This window comes from Ambystoma mexicanum, chromosome 8 (assembly GCF_040938575.1).
Source record: "Ambystoma mexicanum isolate Mex_15411 chromosome 8, UKY_AmexF1_1, whole genome shotgun sequence".
In the NCBI taxonomy this organism is placed as follows: domain Eukaryota; kingdom Metazoa; phylum Chordata; class Amphibia; order Caudata; family Ambystomatidae; genus Ambystoma; species Ambystoma mexicanum.
In genome coordinates this window covers 1,141,312,671-1,141,337,755 of record NC_090929.1, presented here as the reverse complement: position 1 = coordinate 1,141,337,755, position 25,085 = coordinate 1,141,312,671, and the positions used below count along the sequence as shown (strand labels likewise).

Sequence of the window (25,085 nt, the reverse complement as noted above, 5' to 3'; positions counted from 1 at the left end):
AAGCTGTTAATAGACCTTAAACAGATAAACAAAGGCAGTCTTAATAATTTAACAATTAAGGACACATTGACGGGAGCTTCGGAACCAATGGAGGCTGCATTTGAACCCTTGGCCAGTATGAACTCACACGTACTGGCAAGTAAAAGTCAACCGCAGAGCTCACACAAACATAGCTTGGTGAAAAGAAGAAGTTATTCGAGCATATCACCGAGCGTTCAATGCTCACAGAGGAAGCTCCCTAAAACAGGCACGGCTGTCTCCAACCAACCGCAAAATCTCTCACTGAATGCTCCATATCAGAGTGAGGATGGGTTCTTAGTCGAAGACGCGTGCTCTGAATCCACGTCCGACTCATCATCTTCGGACTCATCCCTAATGGAGCGTCCATTCCCAAAAATCAGACGCCTTCCTTTGGGCAGAAAGCGCAAAGTGGGTCACACAACGGTAGACAATGGCAATGCACGCCAAATTCCAAACATGAAAGACCTTCAGACTATCATCATGTCTTCAACGACAATGTCGCTGGCACCTTTTCTTAAAATTTATGAACACTTAAATGAAAGCCTAAAAGACCCGACAGCCGTAGTTTCTGGCATGAATGCAAAGATTGTGGACTTTGAGAACACGCACACGATCCACATGGATGTAATGTTGAACACTAATAACAAGGCTGAGCTGGCGATAGGGTCTTTCATGGACTGCAATAAAAATGCCAACTTGGATAGGAAATTATTGGCAGAAGTGGCGAAACAAGCGCTTAACCTTTTTCAACAAAAGACAGAAAATTGCCCTCGCAATGGTGCCCTGGATGTTAAAGGAAACGGGGGCTCTTGTGCCTTAAATCATTCGGCACCTGTTTCCTCAAGTTGTTTGCCTGAGGCTTCTTGTGCCCTGCCTGTGGCGGCTACTGCAATCGCACACCGAAATAACGACGCTGTGCCGGTCACAATCGGAAAAACCTCCTCCAAACGCACTCAAGTCCCATCCATTACGGCGTCTGACAACGTTGTCAGTCAATCAGGAGCCCAAACTCAAGGAACCTCCAATTTTGGCTGGAACTGACAAAAGCAACCTTCTACATTTCCATGATATTCTCTTGGTAAGCCAAGCTGCGGGAAACCTGGCTCTCCTGGATCCTCAAACGGCTTCCTCTTCTGACCAAAATCAAAGCCTAGGCTTGGTTGGTGAGGAGCCTGAACCTGCACATAAAGAGGTGAACGGCGCTGCCTCAGCTGTCTTCGATATATTTAAATCTGCTAAGAACGTGCCAACAACTGGCCCCAGAGTAAAAAACTGCAGAGGCAATGGAACGAAAAAACCAAAAAACATGCCCGTGAAAAAAATGAAATGAGGCAATGACTCTAGGAAATTCCTGAGAAACTTAAAAACAGTTAACTGTTAACAAAACAATCTTGAAAGAAACAAGTAGAGAATCAGAATTCCAGACTAATGAAGTTGTCATTCAGTTGGATCAATCTACCGGATCGAAAATCAACTCATGCGACATACCTGAAGACTTGCTGAATATGTCAGTATATGAGGATGCAGTAACTGAGGAACTGGGCAGGGTAGATTAAACAAATCCCTTGCACGGCAGCTCCGCCAATGTGGCAGAGCCTGCTGATAACCCCTCTCTTCTCCCGGTCCTAGCCTGTCCACAATTGGAGACCAATGTTGTTCCTGCGGTAAAACCTCCATGTCCAAACCAGACTCACTCTTACGCACCATTTCTGCTGTCAAACAGAGTTGTAACATTGTGTGAAGTTAGTCAGCCAACAAGTGCCTCATCAGATGGCTCGGATATTCAAAAGAAGACGTTCATGACGTTGGATGAAAAACGCCGTAAGATGTCAACACTATCCAACAAATCGGCCTGCCAACTTGAAGAGCCCGGGGCTCAGATAGCGCTGGACTGTCGTGGAAAGCTGCCGCTGTTTGGGGCTGCCATGCTGGACTCTTCAAGCAAATACGCAAGGGACCCTGTAGCGACCATCTCCCTGCAGCCTAAGTCAAATGGGAGTCTTCCAACAAGACCTACAATTAGAAAGAATCCACTAAATAACCCCATTAAGGCCAACCACTCAAAAAATTATTCATTGTTCCATCAAGTGCTTCTGGAACGTATCGATTCTGCAGACAATCTAATTATAAACCGTCACAACGCCTTGTGGCTATGTCATCTTGTACCAAACCTCAGAGCAATTGAATCTGGAGATCTAAAAATTGCGGAATTCTTCAATGACACCAAACACGATGCAGTTATTCTACATGTTCAGTCTAAACTTATAGTTGACACTTCTTCAAGCTGGTCCGGTACTATTGTCGTTGGGATTCGACATCTCCTCAGCACCTCCTCGTGGTTCAACTAGTGTAACGAAAGGAGGGCTTAACATGGCAGATGATGGAAGAGCTAAAGCACACATGTCAAGGACGAGTGAATTTGCTAAACCAACTCCCCTCGCAAGCTCTCAATGTCCCGTACCTAATAACTGGAAAACACCCTCTGAGCTAACTAGCAATAGCAACATAAAGATAACAATTCAAGGAGCAAACCCAGCACCCTCCACAGCAGATTCGATCGAGCATTGCTCGCCGCAAACGGCGAAATGAAAGGACTGGTCCTGGGTTGCTGAAACTTTAAACTAACAGTCGTGTTAACGCCAGGCCCCCAAGTCATAAAAACTACACACTAGGATCCTGGAACACCAGGGGTTTCAGTCACCGGTTCAACACTGCTTGGACTGCTGAGTTAGATCTTATTTGCCTACAGGAGACGTGGCTGTGTGAAAGACCTATTTTGGAGGGCTTTGAAATTGACCATAATCCAGCCATTAAACAGACCAAGGGCAGACCTATGGCTGGCCTGCTGGTGGCAGTCAGGATCGGATCAGGTCTCCGGATTTTGAACTCTGTTAACTTCTCCCCCTTTATCCAAGTGGTAACGGTTGGTTTTGGAGGGGCAGTTGCTGGCTTGGCCTCCAATTTCTGCATTTTCAACCTCTATTGGAATCATTGGGCCACCGAAGCAAAATACTTTATAGATGAAGTCACAACGGTGCTTGACGACCTCATGGAATCCGGACTGCAATATGACATGATCATCTGTGGTAACCTTAACATTGACTGTATTAGCCATCTAAATTCACTTGAAGAAAGTCAACAACTTGGAACATCAATTGACAACTCAGTGGTGCCTGGAAATGGAGCTACGTGAGCTGACTATGTTGAACGGCCAAACTCCGGGAGATATTCCGGCAGCTCCTACCTGGAGAAGAGAGGACCAAAGCTCTACACTGGACTACATCCTGGTATTTGGAAAGATCCACACGAGAACCAACAGTTTCGCTGTCATAAAAATGCATTACAGCGATCATGACATGGTGGTTCTAAAATTTGTGTCAAACGTACAACCTTCCTAGGATCGATGGGCTTACTCAGTCAGAACAGGAACTGGCCGGATTCGTCTGAATCTTGACTCCAGTGAAGTGGGTCATATTTTGAGGGGCCTTCAGTTCTCTGATTCTCTGGAATATGATCATCTTCTGATGCAATATCAAGAACAGAGGAACAGAACAGGAAATACCAAATTTATACCCAAAGATAAATTCAATCTTGAGGTGCAACAACGAAAACGCCTTCTCTGCTGGCAGCTGAGAACGGCACGAAAACAACTTCCCATAGATGACAACGTTCAAGCACGAAAGTTCAAACAGGGCTATAAGAATTGGCTTAAGTCTCATAAGGTCATCATGCTGCAAAATGACGCAGAGCTCATGTTGTCAAAAATGGAGAGCTCTAACTCAGCTGATTATTGGAGACTTATAAATGACAACCTTGCTCCACAACACGCCCTTCAGGCCAACCTGGTCCTGGAGTCCGAGTGGATAGCCTTCTACGCTGATCTCTTTCACAAAAGCAACAAGACTAATGATCCTCCTAATCTAACACACTGGGATCTCGCATTGGATTACGAGGACATCTTGAGAGTCATTAAGAATGTGCATAACTCCAGAGCACCGGGCCCAGATGGGCTAACGAACTTCACGATCAAGCACCAGCCAGAAGAATGGGCCGCCTTCTGTGAGCTGTTTACAGGATTCTTAGGTGCTGCAAAACCCCCAACTCATGGAAATCTGCAGTGATTAAACCAATCTTTAAAAAAGGAGATTGCAGAAACCCTAAGAATTATAGACCAATTGCACTCCTTGATGTGTTGGGCAAGGTGTATGCAAGCCTCCTTCAACAACAACTTCTGGAGTGGTCCACAAACTGCAACCGGGTGGATCCGAGACAGACCGGGTTTTTCAAGGGTGTGGGTTGCTGCGTCAACCTTCTTTTGTTAAACTTACTGAAGATGGAAGCCCTTCGATCAAATTCTAAGATCTATCTCGCGCTGGTTGATCTATCCCAGGCGTTCGATTGCATAGATAGAGACCTGTTATGGGGAAAAATGACTAAATGGAATTGGCCACCAAGCCTGTTGGCCGCTATCTGTGAACTTCACACAAATACATCAATCAGAGTTCGACTGGACCAAAAGGGCAATTTATCAGCTCCTATCGACACCTCTATAGGTGTTAAACAAGGCTGCCCCCTAGCAGCAAGTATATTCAATCTGTTCATATCAGATATCTAAGACGTCTTCAATGGTTTACGCACGTTTCTGCCCAAAATTCACGGTTCTCATGTTGATTATCTAGTCTACGTGGACTACATTATTTTGTTAGACACAACACCAATAGGTCTACAACGTAAACTTGTTGCCACAGAAAAATATCTAACAGAACGGCTTGAACATTAACAGGGGGAAATGTGAAATCAGCGTCTTTGAAAAACTGCAAGGCTCGAAAACTAACAGGCAGAAATTCAAATGGTATGTGGACAAAGAACCCATTGGGCGTGTGCTAAACACCAGCTATTTAAGAATGCGAATAAGTGCGAGCCGAAATGACGCACCATGGGTGGAAGCAGCTAAGAGAAAATGCCTACAACTGGCATGCCAAGCTTCTCTAATCAATAAAAAATTTGGAAAATTTTCCCTAAAACCAACGCTACATTTTTTCCAGCAGAAGGTGGTTCCCTCACTGATCTACGCCGGCGAAAATGCTTTTGGTTGTGGGAATGAAGTGTGGAACTCGCTCGAAAACATCTTTTGGTCCAAAGTTCTACACCTTCCCAAGGGTACTTCCACGACCTGCGTAAGATATGAGCTTGGGTACATCTCTATGCAAGCGAGGGTTGCCTGGAATCTCCTTAACCTTTTTAGGAAACTAAAATCAACGAATCCGACGCCCCAAATTGCAATTCTTCACAATCCAGAGACTGAGAAAGCTCCTACAATTCTATTGCAAGGGAATAAGTTATGTCATTAAGTTCTTAACTCATATGACATCACGACACAAATGTTGCTCGAGAATCCTGACGCTGCTAAATTGAAGCTCTGGAGAAATGACTGGATCAACACCTGTAATCGAAGAAAATCATCAAAGTCAACGCAAGAAGTTCCGGAAGAGGCGAGAGCCTACGGCTGCGTTCCGGCTTATTTGGCTTGCTTCCCGGACCAGTGGATGCGATCCTTATAACTGGAGTTTAGGCTTAACGTCCTGCCAACTAAGGAACGACTCTGCTATTGGTCCCAGTCATGTGACTCGGACCTTACGTGTCGTTTTTGTAATACCTCAAATGAAATCTGACGATGTTTTGTTCCGGATTAGAGAAAGAAAGAAACAGCATCTTCACCCCAGTTACAAAGAACTTTCAGTTCCTAACCCGAGACGATTGGTGGAAAGCTCTGTTTGATGGGTCAAATAGACCTGTGCTGTATGCCTTGGTTTCCTTTCTTCAGGTGGTAAAAGATTGTTTATATGCTACTATGGCTGAGCAGACCGGCAGGACGGCCTGAAGATTCGACTTGAGGTCGTATGCGGTGTTCAAACACACGTTTTAAGACTCTAAGAGATGTGGGTTGTTTAATGTTTTGAAAGTTCTGTAAATTTTTTTTTTTTTTAAAGGTTTGAAAAAAAACAAATAAAAAGTTTTTAAAAAATTAAAAATAAATAAATCACATCAATTGTGCTGGGCCGAGCCCACATCCAGCGCAACAACTGCATTCATGATTGTCCCTCCCCCCCCGAACTCCCCTAGCCCATTGCCACTTTACTGCAGCGTTATGGTGCTGCATGCAAGTGGAGGAGAACTTTTTTAAAAAAATTGGCTAGCAGTATATAGAACTATATACTTTTTCTGAGCTTGCTAAGCACTCTAGATCGACTCCCTGCTGTGAAAAATGCTATCCCCACTTCTGCGATCTGGAACAAGCTTTTCTGGCCCAGAGGGCAGGTTACCCAATGTTTCTTCTCTGTACACTTGGGAAATACACTAATAGGAGACACGCCTTTTGGAAAGCCAGAACAACCTTATGTACCATGTGTAAGGAAGATTGGAGCAGGACATTTGTGGGAATGTTTGCAGCAAGCAAACAGAATACAAAATAAATCAGAAAAAGTAAATTTCCCAACAATGCATTGCTGGATGACAAGAATCCAGCAGCCATCTTGCTGGCAGTGCCCAATACGAGATAAACCATGCCCTCCTCTCTTGCACTAAACACAAACTGAGCAAGAGTGCTTCTTCAGAGCCCCTGAGGAAAGTACCCATTTGCATCGCTCCAAGCTTAACACCTTCCAAGTTAAGTTATTTGGGAATAAGAGGATTTTTTTTAAAGTGCAAATGTGGCCATGGGCAAAAGAAAGGGCAGACTGTCTAAAGGGGCAGTGCACAGTCCTCATAAATCAGGGGGGGGGGCTTGTGCAATGCCCTTAGGGACAAATCTTGCATCTCCGAGGTTAATGCAGAGTAACGGAAAGACTAGAAGAGCTCAAGGTGCCCAGGCCAGTATGGTTGCATTTCAGGTCATTTTGAAGGGAAATGCCAGTACTCGGAGCCAAGTGACTGATTTCAAAACTTGCACGAGTACAGTCGTGTTTAGATTAAACTAATGCTGGCAATCCATGATGAATGTTGAACAACTGGTTGGAGTATTGGGAAGGGATCTGTAACACCAGGTTGTTGGAACAAGGGAGGATTGCATGAGAGCACAGGTGTCTAGAGAGTGACTGTAGAGTGTTGAGTTCCTTACCATCACATATATAGCAAGGCATGATACAGAGCAGTCGAGGAGCATTTTCCCTAAACTACTCTACACAGCCATTCACTATACCCTAACCCTCTTTTCTGTCTTCCTACTTACCACAACCTATCCAAACAACCAGTACATAACCCTCGTGTAGTATGGGGGTTGAGGGACTCTGTAAAATCTATTGCGGACGCCTTAACCATTCAAGGGATGGCGGAGTTCATGCCAACCCAACAAGTGCCAGTGTCAAGGTGCAGGAATCAGACAAAGCTCCAGTACGTCCTATTATACCCCTGTTAATTATTACTCACTTGAATATTAGGTGTTATTTGTAAAGGTTTCATTTTGCAGTTCTTTTGACCAATGTAATGACTCGGCCATCGAGCAAACCCATACAGTACATGACTTAATTATAATGTGTTATTGTGCAGTATAAGGCAAATAAAATAATGTACAAAGTAGGCATTACATGGGACGGTTTGTCAGAAGCAAGAAACACAAGAATACCAATATATAAATCGAAACAATGTTGAGTGGTGTCAATGGTAAACATTACAATAACACTGGTAGTGTGGTTCGAAATCTGGTGGCCAATTGAGGGGGTTTTCACTGAGTGGAGAGGTTCACGCAGTTGAGGGGTTTACCAACATCGAGCCAGAGTTCCCAGTCTATTTCGAATACACCAGGAAGGTGCACAATATAGTGCCCAATATTATGGTGAACCACAGCCAGTCACAAACTCAAGTCGCTCAATAAGTGTGTGGCTTGGTCAAGGCATGCATGCAGGAGGGTGGACTCCTGCTGAATGACATTGAAATGACCAAGCTTCCTGAAGGCTGCGTCTGCATGTATGAAACAAATTGGGTAACAAAGTCCTTGTGAAATGGCAGATTTAGCCAGGAAAAAAAGCATTAATTATGTACAAATGTCACTCTGGTTTGCGCTATATAAAAGCTAGCAAACACTTGTGCACGTGTCTACACGATATTTAGAATTGAGAGCGGTTGATCCTTCTGCCAGAATTCCAATGTATAACCAATAAATTGCCATACAATTTTACGACTTGACAAAGTTTCCAATTCTGGAGGCTAAATGTCATCAACGATAATGGAGTAGAGGCACCACAGAAGAAATACCAAGATGCTAAATATTCCTTGGTATAATTAGTAAAATGAGCGCAGGTCATTCACTTCGAAGATCCTCTAATCCAATTTAAAAGATCACAAAACACACCTCTACTAAAGTTGGTAGAGACTGACTGATCTGTCGCCCTTTCAATGACCAGAAACCGCTACGTGTTGGACAAGTGATAGGAGGTACACATCGAACAAATATTGAAGCAAGCATACTCCAATAGAGGAGTGGTTACAGAATTGGAAATAATAAGACCACTTCAAGCAGGTGTTGTGGGTGGGGATAAAACGAGCACCAAAGCCCTTCGTGGAAATACATAAATTCACATAACTTCATTTTAGCTGGAGTTGTCCACACAATCTGCAACAAGGCCTGCAACAGAACGTGGAGTAGTTGGAGTTTAAAGAAAAGAAAGACACAATGAGACAATGTTCTACAGATTGCAGGATACTGGGAATGAACAGACCTGGTGTGCTTGGTAACCCACCTCCCCATGCAAAGATACCAATAATAAGAATAACGTGTGCCCGGCTTCCTGGGCAACACAGCAATTCAAACCAACAGAGTGTGATCGACGTATTTATTCATTTGTACCTTTAAGCCAAAATCCCAATGCATCGAAAAATCATGCGGCCCTCTACATTTGGACACGGGAACCTAAAAGTGTTGCTTTACAATTGTATTCTAATCATTTACCAATCTTGCCGTCTTCCTGGGAGCTCGTTTTAGCCATCCAGGCAAAGCAATGGCATTTGAAGATGCAACGGCAACTCGTGACATAACTATATAGAGAAAAGCGATGAGCACCGATCCTCTGTTTTTCTAAGACAATGCCAGTATAGCAGTTTTCTAAAGTAGAGCTCTGCTTGACGTAACGTACTCCAATTACAATGGCCAGCTTCTGCATCCACCACTTTAAGATTGGGTCAAAACTCGGTGACTTGCGACTGCCTCTAGGGTCTTTTCTTTTCCTTCAGCGACCTTATTCTCGGAAGGGGCACTGGCTTCTCTTGAGTCACAATCTCAGGCCCATCGCATACCGAGCCATCCTGCATTTTACAGAGTTGGCTTGGGGCTATCATTTTCAATGTAGATGTCTTTGGGCTTTTAAACGGTTTATTTAGGCAAGTCTTTTTTAAATCACGAAAGATGGGGGCGACGTTGGCATTTGTACAGATGTTCTCCTTCTCAGTCTGGTTTGCGTTTTCCAGGGATTTTGAAAGGCATTGAGATGCATCAAAGGGGGGTGCTGGGGATGTCCTTTTTAGCTCCTCGTCCGCCATATTTTTCTGAACATGCATCTGGCGAGAACCATCAAACATCGCCGCCCACGGCGGGTCTGCAGTCTCATCTTTTGAACAAATGAGAAACTGGCCATCAGTTTCCTCGATTTTGTTATGAATGAGGTCGGTTAAACTCTCAAATTTCATTGGAGATCCAATACCTGCAAGCAATTAAGAAATAATGCAAATTAGAAGTGCATGTACTCCACATATCTGCAATGTGGTCATCAATAAGCATCACCAGAGGTGGTCAAAATGAAAAGCTATTCACCTTAGCATGACTGCTTCCAGTTACTTTATCTTGTTTGGCACTTTTCCCAAACATTGCTTTACTCTTGATACCGGCACATAACTATGTTAAACAAGAAAAAGGTCACCAGCAACTATGTCACTCTAGAACCACAATGCCAGATTAGAAATTCAACCAGGAAGGGGGGATCAGTTTACAATTAATCAGAAACAAAATATTGCTAAAATTCACTCATCCCCAACAGCAGGCTATTCTCCCAAGGGCCCTGAATTAAGCATCGCATGCCACTGAAATCTGCAATTATTCTAGTATTGATTTAAAATGGTCTTTGATAAATTCCAGAAACCGGTCCAGTGAGAAATCGGATTCACAAAGTGTATTCTGGTTCTTGTAGCCTCTCCCTCCTCCAATGTCAATTCCGTGCTCAGGAGGCAATACATTTAACTAGCGTATTGGTAAATTGCGTGTGAACATCCCACGCAAACCCTTACTTACTGCTGCTGACCAGTCCTGCACTGCTGAAGCCTTCCTATGAGGACCAAGTCTTGCTTGAGATCCCTGCTTTTGTTTTGGTTTCTGAAATCCTTTTCCAGTGCTTCTGTCTTTCTTCCTGTTTGGATCGAACAAGTACTTTCAAGGCTCCTTGAGCTTGTAAAATGCATAATTTTTTTTTAGTTTCGGTTTGTAGAGGTGGCGATAGCCACATGCATTATAAAAAAAAGTGTAGGTGCAGACAGTACATATATGTATGTAAGCTTTTCATTTTTATGGCATTTTTGCGGTTTATTATATGCAGGGTGCAAAATAAGCACATGACACTGGCTAGTGACAATTGAGGCTCGGCAAGTAAATGGTGTGCCGTCTGGATGTATACAATTGAGGTGCCGAGTGACTTTTTAAGACTGGCTAGTAACTTGCAGCTTGACATTTTTTCCCAGCAGGTCCGTCACATTTAGGGGATTTGTAAACGGATGCTCCTGCCAGCAAAAGCTTTGGTATGAAAGACAAAGGGTTAATTTCATGTAGCCGTTTGTGTAATGCAACTTCTTTCGTATACCTTCAGCCACTTGATTCCTAAGCTATTTAGCATCCCAGCACAAAGCCCTGAAAGAAAGTACTTAGGTTTGTACACATTATGGAAATATAATTGTATTGCATTCCTACAGGACAGATGCCATTGAAAGGCAACCTGATAAAGTGTGCAACTTTAACTTCAATGTTCCATAAGGACATGACAAACAGAATGCGTACTACAAATCCTATGGGGAACGGCCTGTTTTTGGACTAAGAAGGAGTGCAAACTTCTAGTCAATATGGAGGAATTTCAGTTGGGATGTTAAACGTGGGAGAAGTGGCTTTAGCTCAGCGTGCCAACGGGGAGGGATCAACGTAGGTGTGGTCTTCAGTGACATAGCACTAGGCAAGGGGTTGAGACTGGTCACATCCTATTGGCAGTGAGCAGGATATTCAGGCGGAAAATATTAAGCAATTATATTTTTGTGCATTTAAATGAGGTGCTGTTCAAATTCATGCACCACCTCCGTTTTTCAATCAATCGCACAACATCTCAATAAAAAGTGGTCACGCTAAAACATTGTGCAATATTAGTGGTTACCAGTTGAAAGCTTCTTTCATCTTTATATAGACCCCCATCGTTCTACTCTTTCCACTGTTGAGATGCACGTAAAGCATCCCAGCCAGGCAAAAAGGTTCAGGAAAACCTATTAGAATGTAACATCGGAGTAGCCGAGTTATGTTTGCACCACAGACAGACCATATGTTGTGTGTGTTAGGTTTGATGCATATTAGATACTCAAATATAGTAAAGTAAATTATGAATGTTGTGGTTGCAGGGGTCAGCATCATAGGCCCAGTGTTTAGTTGATGTAGCAGCAAGGATTGACAGATAGAAGATGGAGTCAGCAAGGCCGTGCGGTAGAAGCGAGGTTGTGTGGTAAATTTGCAGAAGGAACAAGTTACTTACCTGTAACTCTGGATTTCCAGCATGGGTCTTGCATCCATGCTCAAATATTTCCAGTCAAACTGGTAATAAAAGAAAGCAGTGTCCTTTGGGTTGTCAAGGATTTTGACCCATGTTGAATCAATAGACTGGGTGGATGTGGGGATGAGCTATCGCCGCCCACATTCACGCCAGAATAGGAGAACTGCGCAGTTGGCACGAGACCACGCCAAAGATACAACCTTCTTGTGGGGGGTTCAACATCACCACTCTACTGTAAGGATGCCATCAAAACAATGTTAAGCAAGGGTCCTATACTATCAAGCAAAAGACCACTCTATTGAAATGCAGTAATTCAAGACAACTCAAAAATGGATTCAGTACCAACAAATTCCCCAAGGTGGCGCTAGCGGTCTAAACTCTGACAGGGAAACTGTATTGAGGAGTTGCAAGAGGGGCAGGGACTTTAAAGCTTGTGGGTTAATTGAAAATCTAGCCACCTGCTATTCCCAGAGGCCAAGAGGCTGGGAAACCTTAACACCTCAGATTCCCACACTAGGAGGCAGGATATCACATGACCCTGTTGATTGATTAAGGAGAGACTTCCAGGCAGCCTGCTGGAGCCCACAAAAAAGGCTCTTTCTGTTGAATGGGGTATGTTAATTTTGAGTGTTTTCTGTCAACAGCCCTCTGCCAGCAAGGAGAGACATGTGATCACTGACCCACCCAGACTTCTGGAGGCGGACCCAAACAATTGGGGAGTTGAATTGCAACAAATATATAGTTTATAGAAACGGTGATAATTTATTGTAACCAAATGACAGGAATGTACAACTTTGAGAGTCTTAGTTTGAAAAATGCCCTCACGATTTGAGTCCAAACTCCAATTTGTACCATGTTCTGGGGCAAAACCCTGCTAATTATGATCATTGTAGACAATGTGTTTAAGCTAGAGACATGGAAAGTTACTGGGATATATGTGGAAGGGAAATGTACCTTTGTATAATTTTTGATGCAAAACCAATGTTGCAAAACCAACTAAAATCGAAAATAAGTTGCCATTTTTTAATGCAAGCTCCTAGAAACGCCAGAGTCGGGACAGGGACTATCTTTAGTAATATATGATGTGTGTATGTGATGTCAAACAACTGTGTACCTGGGAAATATGTATTTGAATCAAATATAGATTTGTGGGCAAATTGACATGGGGAGGATCCTCTGACCCATAAACAGACCTCCTCACTCTGACTCACAACCCAATTCCCCCAATCACGGGAGAGGGGAGAATTGGGCCAATGACAAGTAGAGAGTTGCAGGCTCAGTTATGCCACGCACACACCCACTTCCAAAACACATAAAAAGAGACTGCTGGTACAGGTAGAGACATTAAATTCCATTTTCTGCAGGACGCTCAGCCGGGAGACTCCAGGCTTCACATCCATCAATCTCCAAAGACCAGAACTTTACTTCAGAACTTAAAGCAAGGGCCTAAACCACAAACTGAGAACTCTTCTCAGCAGGCCTCAGCATCCTTAAAATCATTTGCAAACTATTCCACAGCCGGGCGAGCTGTTTGAATTCTTTTGCCAAGAACAATTGCCAGAGACCAGACCAGAGATCCAGAGAACCACAGGCCGCTGTATCCAGAGAGCTGACCCAGACCGCTGTGAGCAGAACCGGTGCCTGATTGACCCACCATATCCAGAGAGGCTAGATCAGCAGAGCAGAGCTGACCCAGATGCTGTGAGCAGAACCGCCCAGTCCAGTCCAGTCGACCAGATCCGTGACGAGGCCCATTCATTTCAAAATTAGGAGTGAGTATCCGCCAGAACTGTGCAGAACCCAATCTCTTAGTTAAAATAATCTAATCCAAACTATTTTAACCTAATTAGAACAGCCTCCTAAAAATCGTGTCATCTGTCATTTTTAAAGCTGCACAACTGTCACCTGTCAATTCTGCAGCTGCAAGCGGTCACCTGTCATTTTGAGTTTTACTTTAAATCCGAAAATCTACCTTTATTAAATCATCCGTATCTCCGGAACCGTTTGTGCTAGGAACGAAATTTAACTTTCATCTGAAAGCTTAGAATCTAGGCTTTCCAAGAAACCTGGAACCGACTTCCTACTTCCTATACTTTTTCCGTAATCGTGAGACACGCACTCGCGAAATTTACCGCGATTTGGCCCGATTTCAACTGTAGAAATCAGCAGCTTTTTGCTTCTCTTTGCTAAAATTCGTTTGCAATCTGCTAATCATTCATAGAGTATTGTTAAAGTGAGCCTGAACTAATATAAAGCAGCCATCATCTACTCTGAACCTATAGGGGGAATTAAAAGCAATTTTAGCACCTTTTCACTTCCTTGCAAACCACATTAAAGTAATTTGCCTGTGTTTAAAACTCATCCCTGTTTTCTCTAAGCTTGCTGGGGGAACTGGAACTGTGTATTGCATTATAAAGTGTGATTTGTTGGGATTCTTGAAGACTGTGTGCTCTCCTTCCATTTCTTGTATTGCATAGGGGGAGGGGGGGAGTGAATTGTCAAAAGAAAAAGTGGTCATATTACCTTTTGCTAAAATCATAACAAGTTATTTCTGTACTGCATTTTATTCCACCTTGCGTTTCCTTGAACCATATAAAGCATTCTTTACCACCTTATTCTTCTGTTCCTATTCATAAGTTACCTCTTGCTGACTACTGCTCATATTCACAAGTGTAATATCCATTATCAATTTATTTATAGAAGTGTGATAGATATATATATATATATATATATATATATAGTTTACATTTTCAAATAAACCTTTTAATTTGCAAAACAAACCTAATTCTTGGCACAGTGGGGTCAGGGGGATTCTAAGAGGGGGGTGTTATACAAGGGTTGTCATCCAGAGTACAGAACTGGATATAAAAATACATCAATAAGGGTTTTCCTCAGCATCCCAGACTAGGCATTGACTTAGCTGTAGTGTTGATTGAATATCGCCTACAAAAGTGGGGGCTCGGAGCCGGGATATTCTGGGTTACATTTACCACTTGTGCAGATTAATACAGTGTGCCAACTGACCAGATACACATATCCGGTTAGATCACCACGCTGTTTTACACTGTGAAAGCATCCCTCAAAAGGAACGCTCTAAGGAAACGGTCTGTTTTGCAAAATAAAATACAAACTTCTGTAAGTCAGGAAGGAACTCAAATTCCAGAATGACGACCTTGGTAGATATGAAAATAGCCAGAGAGCACTTCTTACATAAGCTATTTGTGAGAGGTGAGTGGACTCATCAGGACCAAACGGTCTGGTAGCAGGCAATCGCGCAACAGGTCACTGAAACAGGGTCAGATATATGAAGAGATCAGGGTCCATTACATGTGGCCCTGAGTGAATTATACATGGCTCCTAAAGTTAAAGATGAACACGACAAGATGGTTAGGATAGCGACATATTTGAATCTATATATGGGAGCCATGCAGGACAAATGTGCTGAAGGCCAAGATATGGCAAGTAGGCAACAGACGGCGTTAGAAAAGGCCCAATCTGACCTGGTCTCTTCTGAGCAGAGGCTGCAGAGGAGCCAGGAGTCAGAAAATGAGAGTAGGCAGTATATCATTAAAATAAAAGAGGACATGGATATACTGCAACAGGAAAAGACAGACCAGGATACCAGAATTCTGGCTTTGCAGAAGGAGCACCAAGACAGTTTGGACTCCTTACTGCAGAGCCAGAAAAAGCTGGAGCAACAGATCAATTTCAACAGGGCATGCACAGAGCACGTAGCCACCCTGCAAATCCAACTAGACAGAGAACGAGGAAAGCAATAAATTGATTTTGAAAGACCTGGATACCCAGGCAGAATTTGATGAACGCCAGAAAGCTGGTGCCTTTCAAAGGCAGAGGGACGACCTGGCGTCACAAATGCAGGCTCTTTTGGTCAGGAAAGGGATACCTTAGGCCAGGAAGTCTGCCATTTAAAAAGAAAAATTGAAGAAAATCACGTGGCCCTCCAGGGGCTGGGTGACCTCCAAAAAGAGCATCATGGCTTGCTAGATCACACCAGGAGGGTGGAGGAGGCTCTGGCAAGAAAGGAGCAGGCCAGTAGGGATGGGACTGAGGAGGTAACCCTCCTGCAGCAGGGACTGGCCCAGTACTCCAGGACCAATCAGGAGGCAGAGAGAGAAAATGCGGCTCTCTGTCAGCACAATGATAGGCTCCAGCAACAGGTAGCCATGCAGGAGAGACCGATAGGTAAGGCCTTGGTTGAGGAACTGAAAGCCCAGGCTCTTGCTTTGCAACAGGAAGCAGGGGCGGATAGAGATGAGGTTCGCTGGGAAAGAGAAACGCCTGAGCATAACCTCAGGAACCCTGGTACCAGAGGCCTTCATCTCTCCCAGTCCCTGGACTCTGCCACCCCCATGGCCCCTGGCGCGCATGAGCACAGGGCCACAGGAATGGCAGATTACTATCCAGCTAGAAGTATGGGGCTCATAGGCAGTACCTCCCAGGAATGGATGGGCGGGCATCCGGGTATGGGCACCCAAGCACAGTGCAATTTAGTGGGGAACCCCAGGAGAGTAGGCCCACTAAGGGCATCCTGAAAACCTCTGCCCAGTTAGGTCAGTGGGGGGGGGGGGATAGCCAGTAAATCCTGGTAGCAAGGAGGGATCTGAAGACTCCTCTGAGCGTCACAGGACACAGGAGACCAGGTTCCCACATTCTGCCAGCCATTCCCAGGCTCACAGAATCCGGGAAAACCTGGAAGATCAGACGGGCACCTCTGGGAGCAGTGCTTCTGAGTCAGAGGATGAATGGACCAGGGTTACCCGAACCAAAAAGGCCAATAAGGCAAAAAGGGCCTTGCTTAAGGACCCATTGAAACAAATAAAGGCAATAAGGAGTGTTATCACGCCTTATCATAAGAACGCCAAGTATTCCGTTTGAGAACACTTGGAGCTCTATGAACAAATGATGGAGACTTTCCATTGGAAGGACAGCAGTAGCTGCATCCAGTACGTCAAATGGACCTTCTCACCAGAATACTCCAGTTTCTTTGCAGGGCTGGAGGATCAAAACCATTCAAGGTGGTCCACATACAGGGCGGCCATCTTGAAACATTTTTCTGTGCACAGAAATCCTCAAGAGGCTCGCAAGGCAGCCTACAATTTGCAATGTGGGGAGCAACAGGCCCCACAAGAGTTTGTGCAAGAATTAAAGCGTGCTTTTGCGCAGACCACCAGAAGGGTGCGCACGGATAGCAGAGAATTTATCAATACGTTTTTCCATGCCTTACCCAAATACATAATGACCCAGCTTGTGAGAGATTTTCATGAGAAAAGATCTTTAGACTGGGTCATTGAACAGGCTACCAGGATCTATGAGGTGCAGAAGCCCATCGAAAATAAAAATAATGCGCCGAAAAACCCCAAAAACAACAGCACCCCTGCTGCTGCCAAGGTGGCAGAGGTAAAGGTTGCCCCCGTTTTAGATTTGGAGATGGGGGGCCTAAAAACCTGCCTGCACCAAATAATTCACAGCCCAGAAGGCCCTCGGGCCAGTCACAGACAGGGAGTCGAGGAGGTAGTCCCACAAATGGGGTCCCCCGCTCCCCTGACTATGTAAGTCCCCGCTACAAGGGAAACCGACCAATCCTGGGTTATGTGTGGACTCCTCCAGCCCAAGGGGGGGATCCAGCCAAGCACCTGACCCGGGGAACTTCCCTCCTAACTTCCCACAGGAGGGCAGAAATTCACCAAATCCTGGGCAGAACTTTTTCCCCAGGTATCCATCCAATTTCCAGCCCCAAAATCATACATCCTTCTTTCCCCAATTCCCTGAGCCCAGACAACCTAATCCGGGAGAGGGGAGGCCAAGGGTGGAGGGGTACCAAAATCTTCCCAACCAGGGGTACTACCAGAGAAGGGATAGCTACCCTTCCCGGGATCAGCCCAGGGGAGAAAATAGAGCCCCGCATCAGCCGGAGCGGGTTTCACAACTTGAGCTCCAGGTCCAAAAAATGGGGATCTCGGTCACATACTGAGGGCTCAACAGAACCCTCAGATGAGCATGCCACCACAGAATGCCCCAAACTCTCTGTACCTGGTGCTCCAGAACAATGACGGAGGGCAGCACCCAGATAACCCACCGGTTCCCAGGGAGGAGGCACAAGGGTAAGGGGGGTGTAAAGCCTTGGAGGAAGCTTCCTTCCCAACTTGTAAACAGCCCCTGGAAACCCAGGAACCGGAAACATAATCTCCTGCCCCTGAAAGCCTGCCTCCCAAGGAGCAGAGGAGGGGGTAGGAGAAACAAAGGACCCAAACAGACCCACTTTGCGGAGGAGGTACAGGTCTTCCAATTTGAGGGAGAGGGATCCTCAGAAGATCCTGGGAAAAGGATCTTCTCCTTCAGAGATGGGGAACTCCTCCCAAGGAAAAATGGGTCCCAAGGGATGCCAATTCAGACTGGGAGACTGAGCTACCGACGCCCATCATCTCATCCCAGAACCGAAAATACCAAAATCCCATGGGTCAAACCCATCCTGGTGACTGCCTCCCAAAAGGCAAGGGCGGCCCAGAACCAGAACCAGGGGAACCTAAAACCGAATCAATAGACTGGGTAGATGTGGGGATTGAGCTGTCGCCGCCCATCATTCTATTCCAGAACCAACAATACCAAAATCCCGTGGGTCAAACCCATCCTGAGGACTGCCTCCAAAAAGGGCGGGGGTGGCCCAGAACCCGAAACCATTTCCAGTTGCCAACTTTTTCTTTCAGATTCCCCAGGCTCTCCACAGAATTCTGCCCAAATCTCTTCTCTTGCAATGTCCAAAACCAGAAAGTTAGCCCACCAATTGTCCAAAAATGTGCATTATCTGTGCCCCCTTGAGGAGAAGGAGGGAAGATATTATGCCCCGGTACAAGTACAGGGTACAATTTTGGCACTGGTGGACACTGGATCCCAAGCTACCCTTCTGTCCAAAAGGGCCTTTGAGGAACTAAATGCAGGAAGGGGGAGAATTACTGTATTCCTCTCACCTCTCTTCCTGGACAACTGCAGAACTTTGACGGGAAGGAAATTCCTGTCGAGGGGACTGCAGATTTGGACATCAAAATTGGGCGACACAAGGTGAAACACCAGGTCATAGTAGTGACTCCAGAGGGCACCCCTTGTTTACTAGGGAATGACCTCCTGAGAAGGTTGTCACCCCTAATAGATTGCGTAAACAAGGTGCTCTGGACCCAGACTAGCAGACCAATAAAATTAAAACAGAGTGTCAACCATGTTAGTTTAAATGGCACCTGCCACATGGTTGAACAAAAATCTGAACAAGTAGAATTTCATTTCCAGAACAACCAAATTCCAGACTTGACAGTAATAGCAGTAGGACAACAGACTGGTGATGGGGGGTCCTCTCCATTTCTGAAAATCAACCTTCCTTCCAGTTTAAGGTGGTATTCCGCACTGGAAGGAAACACTCTGAAATTCTTTACCAATCCACAATCAGAAACTCCCACTCCTATAGTCCAGAAAGATGTGAAATCAGCTCAGAGTCTGGCTGATATTCAGCAAATTGGAGAGCAGTTGTTCATCCCTGTTCAGTTAAATGATGGGAAGGACTCTGTTCTCGCTCGAGTGTGTGTGAACAACGGTAAGAGCTTCATCAGCGAAGCCATGTTCTGCCAACTCCCAAAAGATGCAGCCATTCCCACATTCAAACTGCTAGACAAATGGGAAATGGACCTGGAAGCACCTAATTCCAAACATCTCCTGCCAAGTAGGTGTATGCTCAAAATCTCCATTGGCAACAAGAGCATAGTCCATAATTGTTGGGTCGTGCAAGATGTCACTGCCGCCTTTTACTTAGGCAGTGACATTCTCAATCGCTTTGCCATTAGTTTTGACCTAATAAACTTCAAAGCTTGGTCCCGATTAGCAGATAATCCCAGGGGCTTTGATGATCCAGAAAAAGCATTTAGGTCAGCTCAATTGCTACTTTATGCAGTTGAAATTCAGATCAAAGAGGAAGTCACCATCCCAGAAAGGACCCGATAATTCTACCTGGAAGTGAAAGTTAAAAGGACAAAAATTGAAAAACCCTGATGCTTATATACATCTAAATGCTTCTCTCCAACAGCAAGGGTTGAGGGTAAACCCAACTCCATTAGGGCCAAGTTGGGATATCCGATTACCTCTGGTCCTAATGGCCATCAGATCTACCCCTTCATCTGCAACCAAAATGTCAACATTTGAGTTGATGACCGGACGCAAGATGGTGCTTCCCCAGCATCTGCTCTACAGGACCCAAGAGCAGACCCTGATAAATGCCTCCACAACTCATGAGTATGTGGAGGATTTAAGGAAACACCTTCAGCATGCTTTTGCCTATGCTCAGCGGAATCTAGAAAGATCAGCTGATAGCATGAAAACCCACTACGACCTGAAGACCACCAGGAAGGAATATACTGTGGGGGACCGGGTCTATCTATGGCCTGGTTCCTTTGGAAATTGTAAACAGCGAAAATTCTTGCCTACATGGAAGGGACCGTTTGAAATTATAGACAAGATCTCCCCTGTTGCCTATAAGATCTGCAACCCCAAAGGCAGTTTGGCAGAGGGGGAAGATAAGTGGGTCCATATAAATCAGCTAAAGTGTTGCCATCCCAGGCACACTCTGCAACTGGTAGAGTCCTCTGCAATACCAGAGGGGACCGCTCCAGAGTAATTCAATTCCAACCCTAAAATATCCGACATATAGTCTCTAAAATATTATGATTTGGAAAAAAAAAAATGTCTTACGATTGTATCGCGTTTTTTGTTAAAATAAGAATGCAAATGTTTTGACTATAAAATGTATATGCCACCCCACTATATCAATGGTGGGGAAGAAATGTCTACGAATAGGTATTGCCGCTTTCCTTTGTCGTCCCAGGAGAAAGAAAACCTGGAGACTGGCCAAGGAGGACGATCCAGGGACCGGGAGCAGAGACCTAAGGGGCCAGGGGTACCGCCCAATATTCCCATCAGGACCGGCGAGGAGAACCGATCGATCGAATTGGGTGGAGGAAAAGATGTTGAACTGTGCCATCCACAGAATTGGAAGAAGATAATGGGGACATACCAGCGCAAGGGCTCAAAACCTCCTTTGCACTTGACTTCCCCTCTACTTGAATCAAAGCGCAGTCGAGCGGGGGGATTTGTCAAGGGTTTTGTCCCATGTTGAATCAATAGACTGGGTAGATGTGGGGATGAGCTGTCGCCGCCCATTATTCTATCCCAGAACAAACTAAATCAATAGACTGGGTGGATGTGGGGATGAGCTATCGCCGCCCACATTCACGCCAGAATAGGAGAACTGCGCAGTTGGCACGAGACCACTCCAAAGATACAACCTTGTTGTGGGGGTTCCACATCACCACTCTACTGTAAGGATGCCATCAAAACAATGTTAAGCAAGGGTCCTATACTATCAAGCAAAAGACCACTCTATTGAAATGCAGTAATTCAAGACAACTCAAAAATGGATGCAGTACCAACAAATTCCCCAAGGTGGCGCTAGCGGTCTAAACTCTGACAGGGAAACTGTATTTAGGAGTTGCAAGAGGGGCAGGGACTTCAAAGCTTGTGGGTTAATTGAAAATCTAGCCACCTGCTATTCCCAGAGGCCAAGAGGCTGGGAAACCTTAACACCTCAGTGATTCCAATACTAGGAGGCAGGATATCACATGACCCTGTTGATTGATTGAGGAGAGACTTCCAGGCAGCCTGCTGGAGCCCACACAAAAGGCTCTTTCTGTTGAATGGGGCATGTTAATTTTGAGTGTTTCCTGTCAGCAGCCCTCTGCCAGCAAGGAGAGACATGTGATCACTGACCCACCCAGACTTCTGGAGGCGGACCCAAACACTTGGGGAGTTGAATTGCAACAAATATATAGTTTATAGAAACAGTGATAATTTATTGTAACCAAATGACAGGAATGTACAACTTTAATAGTCTTAGTTTGAAAAATGCCCTCATGATTTGAGTCCAAACTCCAATTTGTACCATGTACTGGGGCAAAACCCCGCTAATTATGATTATTGTAGACAATGTGTTTAAGCTAGAGACATGGAAAGTTACTGGGATATATGTGGAAGGGAAATGTACCTTTGTATAATTTTTGATGAAAAACCAATGTTGCAAAACCCACTAAAATCGAAAATAAGTTGCCATTTTGAATGCAAGCTCCTAGAAACGCCAGAGTCGGGACAGGGACTATCTTTAGTAATATATGATGTGTGTGTATGTGATGTCAAACAACTGTGTACCTAGGAAATATGTATTTGAATCAAATATAGATTTGTGGGCAAATTGACCAGGGGAGGATCCTCTGACCCATAAACAGACCTCATCACTCTGACTAACAACCCAATTCCCCCAATCACGGGAGAGGGGAGAATTGGGCCAATGACAAGTAGAGAGGTGCAGGCTCAGTTATGCCACGCACACACCCACTTCCAAAACACATAAAAAGACTGCTGGGACAGGTAGACCCATTCAATTCCATTTTCTGCGGGACGCTCTGCCGGGAGACTCCAGACTTCACATCCATCAATCTCCAAAGACCAGAACTTTACTTCAGAACTTAAAGCAAGGGCCTAAACCCACAAACTGAGAACTCTTCTCAGCAGGCCTCAGCATCCTTAAAATCATTTGCAAACTATTCCACAGCCGGGCGATCTGTTTGAATTCTTTTGCCAAGAACAATTGCCAGAGACCAGACCAGAGATCCAGAAAACTACAGGCCGCAGTCTCCAGAGAGCTGACCCAGACCGATGTGAGCAGAACCAATGCCTGATTGACCCGCCGTATCCAGAGAGGCTAGACCAGCAGAGCAGAGGGGACCCAGATGCTGTGAGCAGAACCGCCCAGTCCAGTCGACCAGATCCGTGACGAGGCCCATTCATTTCAAAATTAGGAGCGAGTATCCGCTAGAACTGTGCAGAACCCAATCTCTTAGTTAAAATAATCTAATCCAAACTATTTTAACCTAATTAGAACAGCCTCCTAGAAATGGTGTCATCTGTCAATTTTTAAAGCTGCACAACTGTCACCTGTCAATTCTGCAGCTGCAAGCTGTCACCTGTCATTTTGAGTTTTACTTTAAATCCGAAAATCTACCTTTATTAAATCATCCGTATCTCCGGAACCGTTTGTCTGAAAGCTTAGAATCTAGGCTTTCCAACGAACCTAGAGCCGACTTCCTACTCCCTATACTTTTTCCGTAATCGCGAGACACGCACTCGCGAAATTTACCACGATTTGCGATTTGGCCCGATTTCTTCATCTGTAGAAATCAGCAGCTTTTTGCTTCTCTTTGCTAAAATTCGTTTGCAATCTGCTAATCATTCATAGAGTATTGTTAAAGTGAGCCTGAACTAATATAAAGTAGCCATCACCTACCCTGAACCTCTAGGGGGAATTAAAAGCAATTTTAGCACCTTTTCACTTCCTTGCAAACCACATTAAAGTAATTCGCCTGTGTTTAAAACTCATCCCCGTTTTCTCTAAGCTTGCTGGGGGAACTGGAACTGTGTATTGCATTATAAAGTGTGATTTGTTGGGATTCTTGAAGACTGTGTGCTCTCCTTCCATTTCTTGTATTGCATGGGGGGGAGTGAATTGTCAAAAGAAAAAGTGATCATATTACCTTTTGCTAAAATCATAAGTTATTTCTGTACTGCATTTTATTCCACCTTGCGTTTCCTTGAACCATATAAAGCATTCTTTACCACCTTATTCCTTATTCTTCTGTTCCTATTCATAAGTTACCTCTTGATGACTACTGCTCATATTCAAAAGTGTAATATCCATTATCAATGTATTTATAGAAGTGTGATATATATATATATATATATATATATATATATATATATATATATATATATATATATATATTAGTTTACATTTTCAAATAAACCTTTTAATTTGCAAAACAAACCTAATTATTGGCTCAGTGGGGTCAGGGGGATTCTAAGAGGGGGGTGTTATACAAGGGTTGTCATCCAGAGTAGTGAACTGGATATACAAATACATCAATAAGGGTTTTCCTCAGCATCCCAGACTAGGCATTGACTTAGCTGTAGTGTTGATTGAATATCGCTTACAGGGTCATACTGTCCCCAGCCAATGATTCCCTTCCTTCTAAGCTCCAGCCCTGGTGGCCATCTTCAGATTTGGTAGCGCACGTAAAGTAGCAGTATGAACCAAGAAGAGCCAGAGAGGGGAAGGAGGGAGGGTTTGCATGTGAATGCACGCAAGACCCATGCTAGAGAACAAGAGTTAACAGTAAGTAACTTGGTCCTTCTCCAGTCTTGCATGGATTCACATGCTCATTATTACGATTACACCGCAATACATATACACAGCCACAGGTGGTGGTTCGGCTCATAGAAGCAATATACTTATCCCTGGAACAGACTCACCTCAAACAAACACGTTGCATAGCAACGTTAGGCTGACCCGGGAACTCCTCAGTGGAATCCCCATCGAGGCAGTAGAATTTTGTAGTAGCCATGAAGATATCGAGCAGGGCACACCAGAGAAATTAATAGTTACTCACCTTAGTGACTAACATACTCTTAGTCCATAGTCCCCTTTCCTCCATATTGTACGGGCGTCCCTCGCGAGGGATGGTAGACAACCTTTTTCACCAGAAAAAAATCTTCCCCTTTAAATTTAGAGGCACGCGGGGGTCCAGCCCTGGGAGCATGTGCTCGCCTGACTCTGCCCAACCGCGCAACTCCTCAGTCCCCATTGATGCGTCGACAATGATCAGCATTGCCTAATGACACCAGTATTATTAGGAGGGGGTGTGGGGATGGTGGGACGTATAGAGGAAAGGGGACTATGGAATAAGAATACGTTAGTCACTACGGTGAGTAACTTAATTACTCGTGCGTCCCGTCCCCTTTCTTCCACACTGTATGGGCGATTGCAACTGAATGTAGCCCCAGGGTGGAGAGGAGCCCCTCCTTAAGAAAACAGGTTTCTTAGAACCGCCTGCCCGAATGCCGCATCTGACCTAGAGGCAGCATCCAAACAGTAGTGTTTACAGAAAGCCGAAGGGGTGGCCCAGGTAGCCGCCCGGCTGATGACCTGCCGCTGCACCTGCCGTTGGAACGCGATGGCCGAGGCCATAGCTCTGACCGCATGGGCATGTAAGTTAGCTGCCACTGGTTTGTGCTGCCCCTCGTAGGCCTCCTTGATGGTCATGTCCATCCTCCTTGCTATGGGGGCCTTGGAGGCCTGATAACCAGACCTTGACCACCAAAAGTGACAAACAAGGAGTC

The 25,085-nt window shown here is 44.9% G+C and overlaps 1 protein-coding gene across 1 annotated transcript in view; it reads right to left on the bottom strand.

Annotated features, from left to right (window-relative positions):
* Positions 1–8,835: 8,835 nt before the first annotated feature.
* RTKN2 (rhotekin 2) overlaps positions 8,836–25,085 on the bottom strand; it is a 497,356-nt gene continuing 481,106 nt past the window's right edge. The window contains exon 12 of the mRNA XM_069611200.1: positions 8,836–9,713. Within this exon, the coding sequence (XP_069467301.1) occupies positions 9,223–9,713 (491 nt within the window). The 3' untranslated portion in view covers positions 8,836–9,222. The remainder of the gene's footprint in view (positions 9,714–25,085) is intronic.